The 23,734-nt window shown below is 36.5% G+C and overlaps 1 protein-coding gene across 2 annotated transcripts; it reads right to left on the bottom strand.

Annotated features, from left to right (window-relative positions):
• Positions 1–11,677: 11,677 nt before the first annotated feature.
• LOC110693688 (transcription factor VOZ1-like) lies at positions 11,678–18,237 on the bottom strand. 2 transcript variants are annotated; one of them, XM_021870851.1, is made up of 5 exons: positions 17,954–18,237; positions 16,424–16,684; positions 16,162–16,317; positions 13,224–13,740; positions 11,678–12,840 (listed from the first exon to the last, which is right to left on the bottom strand). In XM_021870851.1, the coding sequence occupies exons 2-5, from the start codon at positions 16,649–16,651 to the stop codon at positions 12,287–12,289; spliced, it is 1,455 nt and encodes a 484-aa protein (XP_021726543.1). In that variant the 5' UTR covers positions 16,652–16,684; positions 17,954–18,237; the 3' UTR covers positions 11,678–12,286. The 2 variants fall into 2 exon arrangements, with proteins under 2 accessions (XP_021726543.1, XP_021726544.1); XM_021870852.1 differs by lacking the exon at positions 17,954–18,237 and adding an exon at positions 17,766–17,906.
• Between the last annotated feature and the right edge of the window lie 5,497 nt (positions 18,238–23,734).

The following is a 23,734-nucleotide window of genomic DNA, read 5'->3' as shown; positions in this document are numbered from 1 at the left end:
CCGATTGTCAGTGGACTATCCACCAAGTGTCACCTCCCACGGGTTGCACCCAATTTAGGCTCCCTAAATAGGCTAGGTCCATAAGGTTTGAGCCCGCTACTTTCCTATGCCCATCCGGGTTCCAACCTAGTGTTTGATGGCAATATGGGTCACTAACCCCCCAAAATAAATAGGTGCCCTAAACCTACCCGCTTCGGCCGCATTGGCCGCCCTTTGGAAGTGATTGGCTATCCTATGGGGTATGTTCAATTTTTCAGTATTAGGGATTACATAGGATGCCAATAATTCTAATTCATCCCTCCTCACATTTGCCGGTTCATGCCTCCCAAATATAGTGAGGCCGACAAATCTTTGCCAAAACTTTTGGACGGGATGTTGAATCCACGTCCCTTTGGCGTGTTGGAGGTTGGCCAAACCCTCCCCAGTGAGTCTCTTGTAGACCACAACAATGTGGCTTAGGAGGGTTCGATTGTTTATCCGATTTTAATTCTAACAACTTTCCAAATTCTTTAAGAGTTAAACGCACATCGTTGTTCAATTATCGGAATTGCACATGAGTGATTATATCATTCATTTTAATAACATTAAAACTAGAGATAAATTCTAATGTTAAATAATCATATGTATCATGGCACATTTGAAAGAAACCACTCATGCCTATACCCTTAAACAATTTTTCCACATATTTATCAAGACCTAGTCTAGATAACGTTGGATGATGAACAAAGCGGGTTGAGATTACCTGTCTATCGATGAGATTTAGCATCCTAGCCGTTGTTCCTCCGAGGTGATAACAACCTCCTCCCATCCCGGTACTTGAAGCTCCGGGTTGACTACTGGTTGTTGTTGCCTCGAACTTTCGTCCCTTTATTGCCTAGAACGCTTTGAAGCCATATGTAGGTGGAAAATTGGGTATTTGAAGCTTTCTCTCTCTAAGGGTTAGAAGAATTTATGAGAGAAAGTGGGAGAAAGTGGGTGGAGAATGTAGAGGAAGGTGGGAGGATTAAGAATATGTAAAAATTTTGAGGTTTTGATGGGTGAATTTGAGGAGATCTTGGATTGAAAGTGAAGTTGAAGGTTTGAAAATGGAGGTTTTAGAGAGAGAAAGTGTGAAAGAAAAAGAAGAAGTAAGAAAGAAAAAGAAAAGAGAAAGGGAGAAGGAGAATAAATCCTCCGGATAAAATAGGCACGCCCGATCGGGCGAAGGTAGTTTATGCTGATTTGCAAAGTGCGCGCCCGATCGGGCGCGAACTCGAACCTGGGAATCGCCATTTGCTCGCCTGATATTTCTTTTTGTGGCACTCAATTTCTCCAAAATTCCGCCCGATCGAGCGAAATTTCCCTTGATTTCTTCCCTCACTTTCGCGCCCGATCGGGACCCCTTGCCTGATCGGGCGAAATAAAGCTCCGATAAAATCAATATTTTGCGCCCGATCGGGAATCCTTGCCCGATCGGGCGAAATATTCTTCAATTCTGACCTTAGGTGCGCGCCCGATCGGGCCCGTACCCAAGCTTGGAGCTTCTCTTTCTTCGCCTTTTTCTCTTGAAACCTCCGTACTTTGTGATCTAAAACATGTACAAAACACTCATGAAAGGTAAAATTCACTCTCCTCACCTCTCTAAAAGAAATAAAAATAAAAATAAGGGAAAATTTAGTCTAGAAAGCAAGAAATACGGGTTGCCTCCCGCAAAGCGCTGGTTTATCGAGGTCCCGCACGACCTTCTTACCAAGTACAATAACTAGGACCCTTGGCCAAACGCTTGATGGGGCGGTTTCTCACCCGGTCTAGCGGTGTTTTGGCTACGACGCGGCTTCCTGACATGCCCTGTGGGACGCCAATTCACTTTGTCTGGTGGATCCTCCTTGACTTGGATTGGGAGTCCTTCAATGCTACGCACCAAAGATCCTTCTTTGATCAAGGGTTGCTTCAAATTGTCATTGCATTTAACACTTGCAACTCGATCTGGCGGAACACTTACCGTAGGCTCAAATTGCACAACTTGCTTGATTGATTCCACCTTTTCGTCCTCAAAACCAAGGCCAACAGTGTAGAGTGCTCTTTCTATTGCATCAACTTCCTTCTTCCATTTGTCTATCTCATCTGAAAGGGATGCAACACAAGATACCGCCTCTAAGGGATCTTTTTCAAGAGCTTGGGGCTTATTAGAATAATTCTCAACCACATTTACTAAAGCACTTCTCCTCTGTCATGGGGCTTTTAGGGGTATTATTAATATTGAAAACAATTTTATCGTCCCCTACTGATAGTGTTAACTTGCCACTTCTCACATCTATGATTGCTCCTGTAGTGTTGAGGAATGGTCTACCCAAAATAATTGGGGTTTGCATATCCTCAGCCATATCAAGAACAACAAAATCAACGGGTATATAAAATTTACCTACTCTAACGGGGACATCCTCTAAAACACCTAAGGGGTATTTGAAAGAACGGTCGGCCATTTGTAGAGTAATATTAGTAGATTTTAATTTACCCATATTCAACTTGGAACACACAGATAATGGCATGACACTAACGCTAGCACCCAAATCACACAATGCATTATCAATCATTAGATTGCCAATATGACAAAGGATAGAAAAACTACCCGGATCTTTTAATTTAGGTGGAGACTTATTTTGAAGTACGACACTACACTCTGCAGTGAAAGCTATTGTCTCTACCTCACTAATAGACCTTTTCCTTGTCAATATTTATTTCATAAATTTTGCATACGAAGGAATTTGTGTGATTAATTCAGTGAAGGGAACTGTTACCCTCAAATCTTTTACCATCTCCAGGAACTTACCAAACTGCTTATCCAAGTTTGTCTTCAAGTGACGATTGGGGAATAGAAGTTTGATAATTGGCTTTGGAGCATTATTGCTCTTATCTGGAGTGGCCACCTTCTCTAGAGTCGTACCTTGTAATGCAAAATTAGATGTATTAGTACTATGCTTTAGCCCTACAGGGCTATTAACTACATTGTTTGGTTTAACGGAATCAAGATTAGCATTATTTAATAAAACAGGTTCATCAACTCTGAGCATAGGGGGCCCTTCATAGTTTGAACCACTCCTTAGAGTAATTTCATAGGCTTGATCCGTAGGCCTGGTCGGCTGTGCTGGCAGAGCTCCCTGTTGGCGGGCTTGTAGAGTAGCGGAAAGTTGCGCAATTTGATTATCTACAATTTTATTATGTGCTAGAATTGAATCAATTTGCGCATCTCTACTCTCCATGTGCTTCTGCATATTAACCAACATCGCTCTAATTTCCACCAAAGAGGGGTTGGAAGATGAGGAGGATTGTTGTGGTTGGTTTTTCTAGCCAGCATTGGGGTGGTAATATTTCTGTTGTTGTTGCTGTGGTGCCTGTGGTTCTTGTGGTGGTGGATTTTGAACATTAGTACTCCGGTAGGAAAGGTACGGATGATTCTGATACCCAGGATTGTAGATGTTGGAGTATGGGTTATTCTACCTATAAGCTTGAAAGGCATTAACTTGCTCCACGGAACTCCTGCAATCTTGTTCCCAATGACCTAAAATTCCACAATTTTCACAGAAAGCCTCATTAGAATTATTATTAATTGCAGAAACATTAGCTACATTAGCAGTGCTAAGATTATCTAATTTTTGGCAGATAGAGGTCAGTTGAGCTTGCAAAAAGGATACAGAGTCAACACTATACTTCCCCTTGTTAGCAAAGCCTCTAGGATTCCCATACTGGGAATAATTTATCGCCATATCTTCAATAACCTGACCTGCATCATCAACATTAAGATTCATAAATCTCCCACTAGCTGCAAAATTTAAAATTATTCTAGAAGAATTTCCAATGCCATTGTAAAAGGCTTGGATTAACTGCCATTGTGCTAAATTATGATGGGGGAATTCTCTTTGTAGGTCCTTAAACCTCTCCCAAGCCTCATATAAAGATTCATCGACTTCTTGGGCAAAGTTCTGAATCGCATTCCGTAGTACGGTTGTTCTCTCTGCCGGATAATACTTGTTATAAAAATTCACAACAAGAGTTTCCCAGTCAGTTATACCAAGTGCAGTTCTATTTAAGCCATTAAACCACAATTTAGTTTTTCCAGCTAAAGAGAAAGGAAAGAGAATCTCCCTGATTTGGTCTTGTGTGACCCCGGCTTGCCTGATGGTATTACAATATTGACAATAGTCGGCAATGTGAAGATTTGGGTCTTCACCCTTGGCTCCACTAAATTGCTTCCTCTCTATCATCGTTATAAATTGAGGTTTAATTTCAAATTGTACCCCATCAAGAGCCGGAATAGGGGTGAGATGTGGAAAATCTGTAAGCTTTGGTTGTGAGTAATCACTAAGCTTCTTTGGAGTCGTCATCTATGATTCTGTGTCTGATGATACCTCTGAATCGCTAGAACCAGTTGGAGGATCGCGGTGATTATTATTATCACCAGAGTTCGCCAGAATTTGCTTGTAGAAATTCTTCTGTCTATGAAAGGATCGTTCGATCTCAGGATCGAATGGGATGTACCCTGATCTAGAACACCTGGGCATAAACAAAAAAAAAAACTAAAATCAAATATGATATTTGCCTCAAAGAACTAACGTTCTCCGTGACAAAAACAAATAACCTAGACTACAAAAATAATCAGAAATAAAAATAAAACCGTTTCCCCGGAAACGGCGCCAAATTTTAACAGGGTAAAGTCGTATCCCCAGATCAAAAGTAATTCCTAAATCCTCTAACTAATGTAGATAGGGAAGTAGGGTCGAATCCAAAGAGAAACGAGTCTTTCTATTCCTAATTAACTAATATAATCTAGATTATGAAGTAACCAATATATAAATTCTAATATGAAACTAACATACGAAGGTTAAGAATAAGGAGAATACAATGAATAAAAGGATCTAGGGCATAGGTTCACCAATAAATAATATTTCAGGGTAGAATATAATAATCATTCATCAATACATATATCAATCAGATTATAAAGGGTTTTCGCTACGTATTATAATCACACAATTAATTTACCGGTATTAAATCTCATCTTTCGAATCTCGACTTAACCATTTATAAATTAACCTGCCTATTGAAACTAGACCTAAACATCAATTCTCATCTGTCGAATCTCGAATCAATATTGTCAATCTCATGCATAAAAGATCAGGCCTAATCTAGTCACAGAGCATTAAATCAATCAATAGGAAATTAATCTAGCATTGACAATTAACACAATAAATTACCCCTTTCATATTATTTATGGATCCCCATAAACCCTAGAGATAAAACTACTCACACATAATAAAAACTAAACTAATCAAAGCAATAAAACAAGACATGATCAAAAGAATAAAGTAAACAACTAAGATTAAGAGAAGAGAAATCGTAACCAAAATAAATTTGGAATTAAGAATGAGGTTGAGAGTAAAAGTATAAGAGAGAGAATGAATCTAAAAACTAAGTAGAGAGAGAGTCTAAGAGAAAGGTAATCAGAATTTACGTACATAATTCGTACTTAAACATTCCTCAAAAAAAAAATTAAAACAAATCTAATCATCTGCTAAGAAAAACACGCGCCCGATCGGGCGGCCCCGGCGAAGGGCCGCCCGATCGGGCCCGCCTTTTTACAACGCCCTTGCTTGGTATGCCGCGCCCGATCAGGCGCGCTTCTTCCTTGAAGGTGCTTATGCGCGCAACCGCCCGATCGGGCGTATGCTTGCCCGATCGGGCCCAGTTTCTTCTTCGAGGCTTGGATTTTGATTGGGCTCGATTCCTCGACCCAATCTGGATTTCCTCATCGGGTCTTGATTAATCGATCCAATAGCCCCGATATCACATACCGAGCCCTTAATCATCGGCTCTCACCGATCCTGGGCTTCAAGAGTGGTCGTGTCCTTCTAGCTTCCGTAGTTGATCCATTAAAACCCGGGAAAATGCTCCAAAAGTGCAATTTCCTGTAAAACTCAACTAAAAATACGAAAACACTAGAAAACAAAAATTAGTAATAAAAGTGGCCCTAAAGAGCCAAAAATACTACTAATTATGACCATGGGATGGGGGTAAAACACTATATAAATTGGACATATCAAGTTTTATTTATTAAATGACATGCCGCTTGCACACACTCACCCCAAAATTTCAAAGGCAAATTTGCTTGAAACCTTAAAGCTCTAGCCACATTCAAGATATGTTGATGTTTTCTCTCAACACACCCATTTTGTTGAGGCGTGCCCACACAAGAGGTCTCAAAATATATCCCATTTTTAAAGAAATAATTTTTTAAGGAATTAAATTATGTTCCATTATCAATACGAACCACTTTAATCTCTTGAGAAAATTGTCGTCGTACAATAGCAACAAAATTAAGAAACATATATTCAACTTCCGTTTTATTTCTTAATAAATAAGTCCACACACCTCTAGAATAATCATCTACTAAAGTTAAGAAATAATGAGCATCACAAGTCGAAGATGTCTTGTAAGGCCCCCATAAATCTAAGTGAACAAGTTCAAAAATTCGACTAGCTTTATTTTGACTCAAAGGGATACTACTCCGATGTTGTTTTGCCCGAGGACATATATCACATGTTTTAAATTTATTGCTACTAAGACTCACAAAAGGAAGTTGTTGAAGAACCTTTCCCGAAGGACGCCCCATACGTTGATGCCACAACTCTGTCAATTGATCCCCATCTATCTTCAAAGCCTTCACCATAGGAACACCCCAGAAATAGTATAGTCCATCCACTCGTTCACCCGCTCCAATCACCTTCCTCGTCGGTAGTGAAGGAGTTGTGTCTTCGGTAAGTGCAATTACTAGATATATCAAGGATCACTATTATGGAGATAATAAGTTCGTTCTCTTGGGGCGTCATCATCTGTTGCTAGACTATGAGAGATTATCTTTGGGCTAGTCAAATGGTCCAAAGCCCGCTAGAATGGATCCTATGAGGTCACACACAAGGGTATTGGGTTAAGCAAGTTAGAGGCCCATTAATGGGTCTCATGAGCAATTAACTGATCATGAAATGGATTGGGCTATCATAGTTAGATTAGAATTAGGTTTTGGGCTTTTGACATGGGCTCTTATTTAGAGATGAGATCTATAAATAAGATCCATGCCTAGGGTTGCAAGCAAGAAGTCATAATTCACACACAGTGTATTTTGACATCAAGGCAACCAATCCCAAAGACCCTAATTCCTTTCTCTAACTCACGACTTTCTCTCTCCTCCCCTCGTCCGTACGGTCGGCCACCTTAGTGGCGCGTGTGGTGGTTCGTGGTGGTTCATGGTGGTTCGTTGCTCGCACTTCTCCGTAGAAAGTCGATTGAAGAGTTCGATCGCGACTAACTAGCATTAGTGGAGGTCTTAATCCGTACCTGTGGACCAAGTAGAGGAATCACGTTTGAGGTTCTTTGTCTTCCTTGTTCTTGCTCGATCGCACGTGGAATCACGCTTCAAAGGTACGATTATATGTTCTTTATGTGTTATGCATTAGATCTTGGGATTAGGTACTGTATGAATATGATTCATGTTTATTTCCGCTACGTAGTACCTATAACACAAAGTTTATTAGTGAATTGCATGACACAATTTGATTCATCACATAATTGAGTCGTCGAAATTAAATTGCAATTCAATTGAGGCACATAAAGAATATTATTAATAGTCAAGTCCCCTTGCAATATAACCAATCCAATTTTGGAAGCATTGGCATAATTCCCATCCGGAAATCCCACCGGATAATGGCTCACATTCGTCACATTTCTCAAAAGAGAAAGATCACAAGTCACATGGTTTGAGACACCGGTGTCTATAATCCAACCCAAATCGTGTTTACCGGGAAGCTTGGGCGGAATAGAGTTTAAATGATCAAGTAGTTGTTGTATTTGAGCCGTTGTGACCCCTACAAGGGTTGCCCCATCTGAGGTGGTAACAACAGCTAGGGGTGTTAAAAAAAACCCGCCCCGCTTGTCCCGTCCCGACGACCCGCAAAATACCCGACGGGTAATTAGAGTTTTTTTATCCAATTTTCTGGGCTGGGTACCCAACCCACTAAAATTCTCGGGTCACGGGTCGGGACATGGGCCGCTTGTAACTCGAACGGGTACCCGACTACCCGCTAGTACCTGAAACTTTTAAAAAAATTCTGAAATATTTTGGGCTTCTGTACAACTATTCCATAGTTTAGGCCCTAAATGTTAGGGTTTCAATTTTAGCTCTTCATTTAAATACTCCTTCATGCTTGCCGCAGCCACTCTCGCTTCAGACACTTTTTATTTTATTTTTTCTTGTTTTGAGATATCTTAAATCCATCTTTATCCTCATAATTTTCTCTTTCCTCCTTGTCTCATGCTTATTCTATGACTATGAGACAAAATTTGAAACAAAATAAATGGAGTAACCTTCTTGATAAGCAAAAAGACTCATCGATTTACAATCATTATTACTCGTAGACGGAGCTCCCCATTTGCAAACTCCAAGTCATCATCTTTCCTTTGTATACCATTTATATTATACTTGTCAAATGCTTTCAAGCATCTTTTGTTCTAAACTTCTATTGCTCAAGTATTTTATACCAATGGAAATTATAATTGCTTCTGTATTTAAATTGTTTATGTTGTGGAAAATTACACTATGTATTTGGACTTGGTATAGCTTCAATCGATGTTTGGGAAATAGGTTAATATAAAAAAATAACTCAGTGAAGTTTTTTTATTTATTTTTTTTTCAGGTTTTAAATTCGGATACCCTAAGACCCGACTCGAGAAAAACGGGTACCCGACAAATGGGTACCCGAGTTATCCGGGTCGGAATATGGGCCGACTTTTTAACTACCCGAAAAACCGGGTACCCAAAATCCCGGGTACCCGGATTTGAACACCCCTAACAGCAGCCCCTTACAAGAGCCGAGAAGTAGCCATCACACAACTGATCACAATATTCCTCTTAGTGATTAAAATCACAAAGAAACCTCACTGACAAAAATTGTCACAAATCGTCACTGATAAAAGTTGTCACAAATCGTCACAAGCAAAGAAGTATATTAAATAATTGACTTTGTGAACCCTCACTGACTCACAAATAAATACATGAACAATCTTAATATGTATTCCCTCAATCTCAATCACCACTCCCAATATGTGTATTTGTGAACTCTCACAATTATAAGAAAATTGTCACTCAAAAAATGATCCCACAAACAGTAGGATGCCGCAAGGAAAGGATCCGAAACGTTGTTCCGATCAAAAAAGAAAAAAATTATGTGAACTCTTACACTCCTCACGATTTCACGAAGTTATGTAAATTTCGTGCGATCAATTCATCGAAAAAAAATAAATTTTGGATCAAATCTAAGCTCTGATACTATGTTAAATTAATCTCAAGAATATTTCTCTGTATTTCTCATTAATCACAATGGCCACATACAATATTTATATATTAGGTATATTTGGAGGGCAAGACCAAATAACCTAAAATAGTTCACAATATTCTCTAGGATATATTTTCACAATATTCACAATTATCTTATTTCCTAAAATATATCCCAATAGTCCTGCTGTGTGGAAGACATTCTGGAACTTGCATGTGAGTCTAAGAGACAGTTGCGCAAAGTACGTACTATCACATGTGCCTATTAGAAATATCAATGAAAATTGATGTTCAAAGAGACCGGATAAATTCTTCAAGGCACGTGGTAAACGCTTTCCTAATAGTTATTTATCGACTCTCTTTGGAACAATCGAGTTACACGATAACACTATTGGGATACAATGAAAAACCAATTAGTTTTGCTTGTTCTTACAAAACTAATTCAACAAAGTTTGAGTAGAAATGTGTTTGTTTTCACTCTAAGAAAATTACTGCAGATTTTCTCTCAAAGTAAGCAAGAATGATATGTAATTCTAATCTCATCCCTCATATATGTCATATAAACTCCTATTTATAGAGTTTATATGAAGAGCAGTTTTAATTCCAACGGATATGTCCGTTCACAAAGCAAACTGTTAAAAAAACTGTCAAAACCGTCATTTCTGAACTTTGCCCGGTCAGACCGGGCAATGGAACCCTACCGGGCGCGAGCAACACTTTTGTAAAACATGTAAAAACTGACAAACTCCCTTCGCCCTGGCAGACCGGGCAATTGAGCCCTACCGAGGGCGAGCAACATCTCAATGAAATTGAGATAATTGACAATTTTTACTCGTGCTCGCCCTACAAGGCAAGATTGCCCTGGCAGCCAGGGCGAAGCACAAATTCGTCAATTTTGCCTTGTTTTGTCACTTTTTATACATCTTGCTTTGCTATACGTCTAAGTATAATCATTATACTAATCCTCCTCAACTCATAGCATAATATAAACTTCATATATGATACATAAGCTCCATTTATTCCATAAATGTTCCAACAGTGCCAAGGTTTGTTCTCTCCCTCGAGTTTATATAACCACCATTAATATATTAAAAAAAATACAATGCTAAATATTTTGATCTTTGAACTTTTTCAATTTGTTTCACCATTTTATGTTGACATTTTCCAAACAGTGCTAAATTTTTGGAAGAGACAGCATGATTCATTGTTTTTATTGCTGATTACATCCTGAATGACTGTTTGTTTCCTAATGACCACTTGTTCGTATACTTAAATAATGACTGGGAACAAAGCATCTCTCATATAGACAAAGCTGTGTATAGAATGTTGGACTGTCCTGATTCTAAAGAATATATGGTGCTTGCAGAATCGGCTATGTTGCTTCAGATGATGTACAGGCAAATGGGCCTCAGTATCTGCAATTCCAGCAGATTGAAAACTGAGTGTTACTAATGCGACTTTTGGAGAAAAGGAAATCACACCTGAGTGCACCTATTCTATGAGCACGTCTTATAATTCGCCTTAATAAGAGCGAGCTTCAGTTTCTCTATACCTTTTGTACCACATAATTTTGCTTGCACCTTTAATAGTGTGATTTTCAACTGCAGAACCCCTTTCTCTTTCAATGATTTCAAGTCAGGAGACGTTTTTCAAAAGTCATCCACCCACTAATGATGGTCACTCACGAGAATGGAAACTTAGTGCCTTTTGTAACAGCAGTGATTGCACCAACCACGCTTGTTAGTACTCCCTCTGTCCCTAAATTTTTGCCCCATTTGACTTTTTGCGATCTCCAAGACGTATCTTATTACGGTTTTATTTCCGTTTTCATACTTGTAAAATTTATAAAGACTAGATATTAATAAAATTTGGTTTTAGGATTTTAAATCCAATTCAATCTGAAATCCCATTAACTCAACTTTGATATGATTCCATTATAATAAAAATTTTACATTTCATACATGTATAACAAATTTATTTTTATGACGTTATAAGCTCAAACATTGACTGTTGACCTTTAAGCTTAAAATAGATCAAAGATATAACACCAGCATTTTCATCCTTTTAGGAGGATAATTTGACCATACAAATTTGAACAGTTCAGTTTTAAGGATCCAATTCAAAGATTCAATCTTTGAAATATATAAATAAATAAATAAGATTTGAATTTCTAAAAGTAGTAGTAATAAATCCAGTTAGAATAAATTTGGATTTGATTTAATTTATTTCAAATAACTTTCACCCTAAATCACTTTCTTCTGAAATAAAATGGATAAAACAGCCAGATTTAGATGTGCTGGGACATTGTGCACATTTAGCTCATTTTAAGAGTCAATTTCACTAAAACAACAAATCAAGTATCCAGATATAAGTATCCAATTATTTCCTGTCACTAATTAAGGAATGTAATTGGCATCTTCAAATATCTGAAGTTACAGCAAAATATCAAGGATTACTTGTCATACATGACATGATAAGTTGTTTACATAAATGTGGGAGATGATGACAACGATTGAGAGTTGACATGTATCTCATCTCATAGCAGAAAATGAAGTGCAACAGAAGCTATTACATAATTTATGTAGGACATTAAAAGCATCCGACGAGCAGTCTCCAAATCATGTAGAAACCAGCATTAGAATGTACAGCCACCCTACCAAATGTGATACCCCTTCACTATAGAAGTAAATAGAAGCGATTTTTAAGCTGTTTGTAACCCCTCTTCACTTGTCAGATATACTCCAACAATGACAGAAGCCATTGTCTTTGTTTAAGCTAAAAACCACGATAAATTATATACAAGAACCTCAGATTTAAAAAATGAGGATCTCACCAATGTTATTGGAGATGATCAAAACCTAATATGGAACTGTCAGTAGATGAACTAACCCGCCAACTAGACATGTCTGAGATTGTTGCTCTCTCTCACTATTTCAGGTAGTAATCACCTATATTCTCCACAAGATAGCCATATGGCGGGCCAACTCCATGATCAAATGACTTATCTCCACTGATCAATTGATTGGGATCAGAGCGGAGATTTCCAACACCATCTTTGCTGTTTAACTTAGCCCTTCCTTTAAGTGGACGCCTGTTATCAAGCGGAAACTCTGCAGAAAGTCTACCCATCTGCTTTTGGAGCTCAGAAACAGTATCATTTGCTGTTTTCCCTCTAGGAGTTTTCTTACGATCCACCAACTTGAGTTCCAATCTATACAGTGCACACACATCACACTTGTTGATCTCGTACTCATAGAGATGCCATTCATAGTTGTTCAGTGGTTGAGGATCCATATAATAAGATCTTTTCAGCCCACTGAACTCATCCATAACTTGCTTTCTCGACTCATGCCACCCTCGGCCACTGTAATCTGGTAATGATCTCTGCTTTCTGTTTCCACTCTCAAATGCTCTTCGAGGTTTGTCAAAGAAGAGCCACTCCCTAATAGTCTCCCCCTCAAGAACTGAGAGATCAAAAAGTTCTGCAATAATATGGAAAATATATGCTAAATGAACACATAGCAAATGTTGCAAATGGGAAACGGAAAAATTATGACAAATCCAAGAAAAAAAAAGGAACAACATGCCGTCCCACTAAGATTATCACACAACTCTTGTGATTGATAAAGGCTATCAACCATTAACAAAGTAAGTAGAATGTGATCTGAAGGGTTATTTTCGGAGAACAACTTTGTTGAACATTGACAAATGTGCCCAATTATGAAGTAGAGCGTTACCATAAAGGTAATTTGGGAAAATAATTTTGTTGAATCTTACAGTAGCAAATGTAATTTCTACAACATGAAACTATAACATTTATAGGAAAATGGGGTAACAAGTTGATAAGCATGTAACAGAAACTTACCAGGAGCGTTCCAAGGTGACTTTGCAGTTGCTGCCCCCTCACATTCCGGAATGCCAACATCTTTTCCTTGTGCTTTCGCACTCAAAGCAGCAAAAAGCAAGCCATCCTTCAGGCCAATGCCTCCTGGACGTAAGACCGGAGTCATTCCAGGAGGGCCCTCATTCAATGCAAGAATAGCATGGAAGCTACTGCAGTAATCTAACCACCAGTCTGATCCTTGGGCAGGCCTAGGACAATCCCATAGTGCACATTTTGGACCCAAAAAAGCAGCAGGTGGTGGGCATACATTTGGCAGAAATCCTGAAATTGGATGTGCGTACAGAGCACTTACATCAACGCCATTATATCCACTAAGATAATGATGCTCAAGGTCCACATGCAGATTAAATTGATTGTAATCCAGCTGGTTGGCCATTTCCATATTAGTCGTTGTCAAACTGCGCAATCCAGGAGATCCTTTGCATTGATCAACTGGTGAGAAATTCTGCTCCAGTGATCCAGGCTTGACTTCAGGGCCCTGTTAAAGCCAACTTCAAAGTCAATTACCATATTAATTTCTAAACATTTTCAACAAGATTAGTTTAACTGTCGCAGTTTACAACAAGATCTAAGAGCAACTACAGATAATGAAAGTTTTTTTTAAAAAAAAATCATAAAACATGACTGTTTAAAAAAAAAAAAAGAGGTTTTATCAAAAAGAAAAGAAAATCACTGAAATTAAGACGCACAACTCAAAGGACTCCATTTATAAAATTTAAAATTTTGAGTGCGGGAAAATTCAAGTTATGTTTCCACAATGAAGTTTTCATATACAAAACACTAAGTGATTACAAAATACTTAATGTAAATGATGGGCCATAACAAACAATTTTGTTCTCCTTTCTACATTGTAGCTCTTTTATTAATTATTCTGTTTTTTTTTTTTTGCCTTTTCGGTGAAGTAGAAAAATGAGGGAACTATAATTGGAAGACATGAACTAAGCATAAGGTTCTGGAAATACAGGAGATAAGTCCCCGCTTAGGCTGCTCCAGCAAGACAACAACACCAAAAATGAAAGTTTCAGCTAGAACAAACAAAAAAAATGAAAAAGAAATCACAAAGAAAATTTGGAATAATATAATTCCAACTGTTTTTTCAGCATCTCTTCTCTCTCCCTGGAACGGAATCTACGAAGGCTGGTGACTAGAGACTCGTTTAATGGAGCAAATGAGACCACTTTTAGGTTGCAAATCCATGAAGATAGCACAACTCAATTAATTACTTTTAATATCAATTTCTCCACAAATTAAAGAGTAGGGTTTTCACTCCAAAATCTAGATCTATAATATCTTCCTTTGTTTTCACAAATGCCACAAGCCCACAAATCATCAGTGAAATAGCCCAAATAGGTGTCAAAGGATCCAATCACACCATCCTGGGTATGATTCATTAGCAGGTTCTAATCTTGTATCAGATTGGGTAGACAGGGGAAACAGCCCTTTACAATCAAATAAGATAAGAGGTTGATATCTTGCACCTTTTCTCCATTCCTAAAAATATTGTTCACTTTCTTGCAATTTCTTTTTGTTCCTTGGAATAGGATAGCATATCTTGAACATTCATTTTTTTTCCTATCTAGCAAAGGTCCCACAGATTGCATAATATTATCTTAGAAAAGGAGTGATACAAGTCAAGAAGTTCTCCTACACACTAATTGGCATAAAAAGTCAGCATTTGTTATCATGTGGTACCAGAAGTACGGGAAAGAGAATACACCATAAGGAAAGAGGGTTTATTAGGCCTTTATTTTGGTTTCCAAAAATCAGATAAATCCATAACAAAGCTCACATATATGAGGCTCCGATCAACAGAAAGAACTTAAAGTTGGTTAGATTTCAAAATATATATTGGAAGTCTTCTACTCAAAACATGCGTTGCACCTGGTAAACCTAAAAAAAGATCAAAACAGGAATGCAAAATTGAAGGTAACTGCAAAAGTCAATCAAGAAATAAATAAAATATGCACCAGCAATTCCATTCCCCACTATTGTTTGACAGCTGTAACTCTCATGGCTCACAACATTTAAAACCACGAATTCCAAAGTAATCAGAAAATTGGGGATGGGGAGAGTAACCTAAAGTTGACGTCTCTAATACAACAGTGGGGTTTGGTTAATTAAAGGTGAATATTAAAAAAATAAATAAATAACTGATTAAAACATAACAATAACAACAATATATACTTGATTAAAAGTGAATAAAAATAGATAAAGATGTAATGGGACTTTTATTTAGGGACAAGATTTTTGGGTGAAACCGTGAATTGAGACTTTTATTTTAGAATAGAGGGAATAGAACAAAAGCCAAGGAGTTTCCAAATTCCAAAAGCCAGGTGTTTGCTGATTTGATCTCTAATGCAAAGGTAACTCAGATCTTTGAGCCTTGTCTAGGGAGTTATTATTCTTTTTGAGAAATGAAAAAAGAGAATTCATGCATCACATGCTGATGAACTTAAAGCATTCACAAAGTGACAAAGCTAACTCAACAAGGTTGAACTATGTACCCTCAATCATATCCCAACTTCTTTCACTAACATTCATGAGAAGCCTCCTGGTGCATAAAGGATTGACAACATCTATGGTATACTAATTATTCATATCCCACTTCTTCTACCAGAGGCGGGAAGCTAGGTGCAAAGCAGAGCCATTTTATTCAAGTTTTTGCTTTCAAAATATGTCTTAGCTTTCCTCTATCCTGCAATTTCTTGTGTCATTTCCAGAAGTGCCAAACACGAATCTCTATGACTTTATATGACACTGAATGCCTACGCAACATTTAGAAAATAAGACTAAAGTTTCCACAATGTGCAAGGTGAGGTAGGTGTTCCTCACCAATGCATAAATTTTCTCAGTTTCCATATAATTGAGAGCCATGAATATGAAATAGGAAGTAAACTACCTCCTGGAAGCCTATAGCATCTCCAGCTTGAAACTTTTGAACATCAGGTTCAGACTTTGGTAGAGGAAGCTCAAATGGACTTGTAGCATCATCTTCTTCATCACAAAGGTGCAACAGCCGATAGATGTCCGAAGAGAATGTACCAAGACTATCGTTCTACAAGAAGCCAGTTTAGTCATAATTGTCCATACTCCTTTTCTTCATCATAGAACATGCAGCACTAATAACAGGAAGTAAAGAAACAAATATATGAAATCCTCACTTGTACAGACGACGCAGGTGAAGGCTCATTAAGTTCAGATTTCCATTCACGTAACATTAGATAGACCTGCTCTTCAAGAACTGTAGCATCAAGCGTGCGGCTATCCTTCCTTGCTGACTGCAGATCTGAAAATATCATCTGAAGATCATCGACTCGATTCTTTGCTTTATCCTTAAAGAGCTGGTGTGATGCTGACTTGCAGCTGTTTCTCTTCAAACCCTTCCTCATTATAAATCTCAAAATTCAAAGGATCCTATGTAGCTACAACAAAATAAAGAGCACAACTTCAATCATGTCAGAAATATTAATGCAATATCACAAGGCTTCACACTTGATGGCATATCTAATGGATAAAATGATGCTTAGCGGCCTTAGCCATAAGAGAATAATACAGTACAGATCCTGCAACAGATCCATCAACAAATCCATTCAACAGAACACAATTGATTCAGAATGAAACTTGTCAGAAATTGTCAAATGGAAATAGTACCCTCCACTTCTAAGCTTCCAACTAACAACGCCCTCTTAAGAACAGTACAAAGTAGCTTTCACAGGTGAAATATTCTCATATGACATCATTTGGTTTAATAACCCTAAACAATTCAATCTCTTATCCCCACCCCCCATCCCTCTTGGGAAGCAGAATCTATACGACTATACTGGTTATTGTTGCCATACCAAACTCAATCCATGAGATGTTTATTCATCAAAAAAAAGAAGCCCACAAAATCATTCCCTCATAAACTAAGATCCAATGGCATCAAAATATTTAGAGCACACTCAGATATCAGATAATTCCACTTCTGATCCTAAACCCTTAGAAAACACCACAATTAAACCTCCAAAACAATATTTCCACTTCAGTTAACAATCCAATCATACAGAAACTTCTCCAAACAAACACATAAATCATCATAAACAAAAGCCAAATTGTGATTTCAACTTCACTACAAAAACAACACTTCAGCACTAATCACACCTGAAATTCTCCAAACAATAAATGATCTTAAACACGAACCCAATCACACCCAAATTTCTCCAAACAATCATACATATGATCTTAACACAAAAACCAATTAAGAATAAAATAAAACAATCCTAATCACACCCAAATTTCCCCCAACAATCACACATGATCCTAACACAAAACCCATTTGAGAATCAAATGAAACAACTCCAATCACACCCAAATTCTCCCAACAACCATATAAATGATCTTAAACTCATAAACCCAATTAAGAATTAGGGTTCAAAAGGACAAAAAAGCACCAAAGTCTAAAATAAATCAGGAACTAAATACATTAAAGTATCATCATAAAAACAAAGAGATAACAAAACTTACAGAAAATCAGGATGCAAAACCTCAAAAAAACTAAATGGGTATCAACAAATATGGATGCAATACACAAACAAGATATGTAAAGGGGTGAAAAGGGGTCAAAAAAAGATTAAAAATTGCAAGTGATAATATTCAGAATAATAAGAAAAAAAAAACATGGGGTTGAAAAAAAATGAAAAGTAGATGCTCACCCAGAATAAATGAGAGGTCGATCGCCAAATTTGAGAATCGAGAAAGTCTGAGCACTGAGATGGCAGTAGAAGGAAGAGGAGAGAGAGAGAGTGAAGGGTGTGTGAAGGGTTAAGTAGAGAGAGAAAGAAGGGCTCTACAAAGCAAAATTCTTTAGGCATTACAGATTCTTTAGGCACTCGTATAAATGCGGGGGTCCAACAAACCATGTACAAATATGTATGAACGCGGTAAAATGATGGGAATTCAAGGATAGAATGTCTTGTTTTTCTCTTTTATTGGAAAATGGAAACTATGTAAATGTAATATTGGTGTCATGCTAATGGGGACTTCTCAAAATGTACCGACAGGGTATTAACAAGTACTTGGATCAATTGGTAAGGGAGTTATTTCATCTAAATTAAAAGGTTTAAGGTTTTGTTTTCGGTGTGACCAACTTATTTCTTTCTATATAAGTGATGGTTTACCGCTTAATTACAGTTAACGTAGATTAGCTGTCCTTGGGGTTTTGGGTTTTATCCGAGAATTACCGCTTTAGTAGCTAAAGTTAGTACTGATTTGATATGGTTAAAAAGTAATTTGAGAGTAAATTATAAAATATTATATCTTAGAAGTAAGATATCTAGGGGAATTCATAAAAATCCCCAACGCAAGTGCCATTTGCAAGTCCACGATGGTCTCTTGCCAACAGTTACTAATAGCTGGTCTCCAGACCACCTATATAAATAGTCCCTCGCTGATGCACGCGTGACATCAGCAGGTCACATATTGTCAAATCATATACAAACCTTTTATAAAAGAAAAAAATATATAATTTTTTTATTTTTAAAAGTTGTCATACCCATTTTCTCTCTCTATCCATCACTTTTTCTCTTTAACTATCATTTTGTCTCTCTATTTCCTCTCAAAACCACCATAATCTATCAAACTACAAAGCTTAGAGATCAAAATAACATGCATAAACATGGATATTCGAGATAAAAGTAGAGCAGCATCCCAATAATATGAAAAACAACCTTAGAAAAAGCGGTAATTTTGCAATTTTCTTTGTACTAGTAGCATAATTGTTTAATTACAAGCTAGACTTTTTGTAGCAATTTTATTTGATTATTATGGAGGAATTTTGCCAAATTTCATTGCAATTTTGGTTGATTTTATCTACATTTTCAATTTTGATTAATTAATTACATTTGATAGTATGAAAATTGTGAACATTAATATTATAAGAAAGAACATCTGATATTACAAAAATGAACATCTAATATTACAAGAATGAACATTTTTTCAAATTGTGAACATTAAGAATGAAAATCTGATATTATAAGAATGGATGTCTGATATTACGAGAATGAACATTTTCCCAAATTGTGAATATTAATATTATCAGAATGAACCACTGATATAGTATGAAAATGAACATTTAATTTTGAAAGAATAAATATCTTATAGCAAAAAAAATGTTCATTTTTGTTATACAGTATTGTGAACATTAATATTATAATAATGAACATTTGATAGTATGAAAATAAACATTAATATTATAAGAATGAATGTTTGATAGTATGAAAATGAATATTTAATTTTGTAAGAAATAATATCCTATAGCAAGAAAATGATCATTCTTGTTATATTAAATATTCATTTTTACAATGAAGGATCAACCATGAAAATGTTCATTCTTGTTATGTTAAATGTTCATTTTTACAATGAGGGACCAACTAAATATGGCTGGTCTTGAGACCAGCTAAAAGTTTGCGCTCTTTTCAAGTGAGTAGCAAGTGTCCACGTGGTCGGAAGTAGGTCTCCACATGGAGAGTGATGGGGGCCTATATGGATATTTGACTAGTAGTAGACATGATCCATTGCAAATACCTGACCCATTTATATCGATAGCCCGTATCATTGCATATACTTCCTTCGTTTCTTTTTAGTTAACACCTTTCTTTAGTCGCGTTTGCTAATGCACAAATTAAACCCTTAATATCTTTAATTACCAATAAGCAAAAATTATGAAAGTTGATAGTTTAAAAATCTATATCGTGACGAATCTAACAAGATCACATGACTACATTTTTCATTATATATGAAGCACAAAACACAGTCCAAGAAGAGTGTGTGAATAGTGCTAAATTCAAAACGTGTCAACTAAAAAAAACAGAGATAAGTTTTAAACCTTGAAAGTGGCGATATTACGGCAACTTTTTGGTGAAGCAGGTCACACCGTGCGACAGAAATTACCTGAGTTTTTTGTTAGGGATTACCCGAGTTATTCAATCAGGGGTAGGAATGGCAGCGGATCGGATTCGGGTTGGATGTGGCTAAATCCGAATCCGATCCATTTAGTAAACGAACCCTGGACTTGGATCTGAATCCGAAAAATCCGAGTCCGAATCCGATCCGACTCGTAATTTTCGAATCCGAATCCGGTCTTTGAAATGATCCGACTATTTTTTTATTTTTATTTTTTGTAATGTCATATACCTATAATTGCTTGTATTGTCATACCAATTAAAGTGTAAACATAACATATTTAAATTATAAACCAAGTTATATAACAAAATTTTGCTACAAAACAAGCAAATAATTGTCCCAAGCTATAGAGCATATGCTTATACTCTCGGATTCGGACTCGGATCGGACTCCATCGGACTTTGCGTAGGGTCCAAGTTCGATCCACCTCCTATTCGGATTCGGATCTATTTTATTGAATTCGGATTCGGACTAATTTTAAACGAATTTGAATCGGATTTTTTTCCTTCGGACCGGATTGGATTCGAATCGAACTCGGATTAAATCAGCATCCCTAATCAGGGGTTACTCGAGTTACTCGGTCAAGGGTTACTTGATGGGTTCAAATAGGGGTCACTCGGTCAAGGGTTACTCCATTAGAGGTTACTCGATGGGTTACTCGGTCACAGGTTACTTGAGTTACTCGGTCAGGGTTACTTGAGTTACTCGGTCAGGGATTATTTAAGGAGTTTGGTCAAGGGTTACTCGGGTAATTCGGTCAGGTCAGGGGTTACTTGACCGAGTAACTTGAGTAACCCCGACAACTCGAGTAACCTCTAACCGAGAAACTCGAGTAACCCTTACCTGGAAACTCAAGTAACCTTGACTGAGAAACTCAAGTAACCCCGGCAACTCAAGTAATTATTATTATTATTATTATTATTATTATTATTATTATTATTACTATTATTATTATTGTTATTATTATTATTATTAAGCAGTATAGAGCAGATTACAATAAAGCAGAGCAGAACAACTCTAAAGAACGGGGCTTACCAAGCTCAAAATTACTTAGCTTGAAAAGTGCCAAAATTAAATGAGAATGATAACAACACATACAAGATACAAGCATACAACTTGACAAAAAAAGAAGTGAAAAAGTAAATTGGTAGTTAACTCATCTTTTTGTATACTTCGTTTAAGTTAAGAAACACTCGTTTGATTGCTTGACCATTTTGCTAGGTTGTTATTGGATTATTACTTCCATATACTTTTGCAATTAAACAATATCTATAGATTGTCCCTTCAATTAATCAATTATATTTTAAAAATTCTTTTTTCTACCCATCTAAAATGAGCAATTTCCGTAAATAATTCTAAAATAAAAAATAATTCCGTGTGTACGTTGCTTTAAAAAATGTTTCCCATCATATCGTTCACGTAGGCTCGGATTTTTGGCTATTAATAAACCGCTAATAAAGATTGCGGTTCTACACAAATTAGAACCGCTAATGGTATTAGAGGTTCTATTTGAAGAACCTGTAATGTTTAGAGGTTCTTTAAATAGAACCTCTAATGGTATTAGCGGTTCTATTTGAAGAACCTCTAATGGTATTACCGGTTCTATTTGAAGAACCTCTAATACCATTAGCGGTTCTATTTGAAGAACCTGTAATGGTTAGAGGATCTTTAAATAGAACCTCTAATGGTATTAGCGGTTCTATTTGAAGAACCTAAACATTAAGCCTGATAAGTTACTGAGTATTTTAAGTATAAACCGCTAACATTAGCGGTTTTAATAAATGAACCGGTAATGACATTTTTTTAAAATCTGGTATTGTTATTAGCGGTTTATAGCCTCGGATTTTACAACCCTACACTAATCCTACGTGAACGGTATCACGGGAAATAATTTTACAACTAACATATATATGGAATTATTTTTTATTTTAACATTATTTACGGAAACTGCTCCATCTTAAACATAAATAAATAAAACATTTTCGAGTAATAGACGAGATTATATTTATAATTATCAGTAGTCAACATTGACTAATAGGAAAGTAAAGGAATCATTAAAAACTTAAGAATCAATTCCTGATCCATTTGCAAACATATGATAGATGATACATGTCCTTAATTATCACCTACTTCTGGTCCAACGAAATAAAGAATTTGATGCTTATCATCATTAATTAATAAGTGGTTCTAATCAACTTGTAAACAGCCTATTTCTTCAAACATTTCATCAGCAAATTCAACTGTACCAAAGAAAAGAAAGAACCTAAACCATCCCTTTGTATCATATAATCAAGGCCAAGCAAACCTGTATAAGAAACGAATAAAGAGTCCCCCCCACTAAACAGAACCATATTATTCTCTGTTTTTCTTCGACACACTGCCTCATAATTAGATTTTAAAGTTGTATGCCCATCATTCATGTGTTTAGGCATAAAATATCATATGATGCTTTTTTTTTTTTAACTAAACACATGAAATATGGAAAAATCTTATGTACACAAATACGTCGTGCTGCATGTATGAAACTGGTTTGCAACAGATCAGAATAGAAATCAGATGAGAGAACTGAGAAGAAAAATTGCACTACAAAGTGCTAGTAATTTTATTTAGACAAAAATAAGACTATCAATCTGTTAGGTTATTACAGTTTTATTCGTAATTTACAGGGTTGGAATGAAGGACTCGAACTAACAGTGTGAGAGATTGGCAATCACTTTGACTGTGAATATGGTCACTAATAAATAATAATGATCTCCTAAAAATCATATACAGAAAATATGGGCACAGATCACCCAAAAAGTAAAACTAAACAAGCTAAAAATAAAAAAATTAAGGCTGCTAGTGAATTTAGTCAAGAGATGAATTATCAGTCAGTTCAAGCACCTTGTGCTGACTTTTCAGTTCCTGACTGACTAAAAAATCTGAAGTTGAAAATACCAGCTATACCTTGTCCCTTTGCTAGCTTCTCGATTTCTACGAGTTTGTGCTTAAGTTGCTCCATTTCCTTATATAGATCTTCGTTTTTTTGTCTCAATGCCTGTAAGATAAATTAAGATATATCCTGAGAAGCTTGAACATGAGTGCAACATAGTGGAAGCAATGAGAAAAGAGACAAGGAAATTTACAAGGGTTTCTGAAAAATATTTAATCTCAAAATGCTTAAGCAACGCCCAAATCATAAAATTCAATCTCAGGAAAGGAAGATGCAATCTTATAAGTATGTGTGTTTTTTAACTAAACACATAAACTATGGAAAAATGTTATGTATGTGCATATATTGCCAACATTTCTACACAAAAAATAACAAAACACTTCATCTTGAATAGAAGTAACAAAGCTGTAAAGCAGCAATCACAGAAATTTAATCTTAGTAATTCCAAGGTAGCACATTTGCACCAAATATTTTCCTCATCTTTTTACTCCATTGACAATAAAATTCATTTTTAAGCTAATACACTCAGCTTCAGGTCTATTGTCATGTGTCAATGGTTAAGGAAGTTTCCACAATGCCTTTAACCATTCAATCATGCAGA

The sequence above is a fragment of the Chenopodium quinoa genome, unplaced genomic scaffold (assembly GCF_001683475.1).
Source record: "Chenopodium quinoa cultivar QQ74 unplaced genomic scaffold, ASM168347v1, whole genome shotgun sequence".
Classification (NCBI taxonomy): domain Eukaryota; kingdom Viridiplantae; phylum Streptophyta; class Magnoliopsida; order Caryophyllales; family Amaranthaceae; genus Chenopodium; species Chenopodium quinoa.
This window is presented reverse-complemented; position numbering and strand designations above follow the sequence as displayed.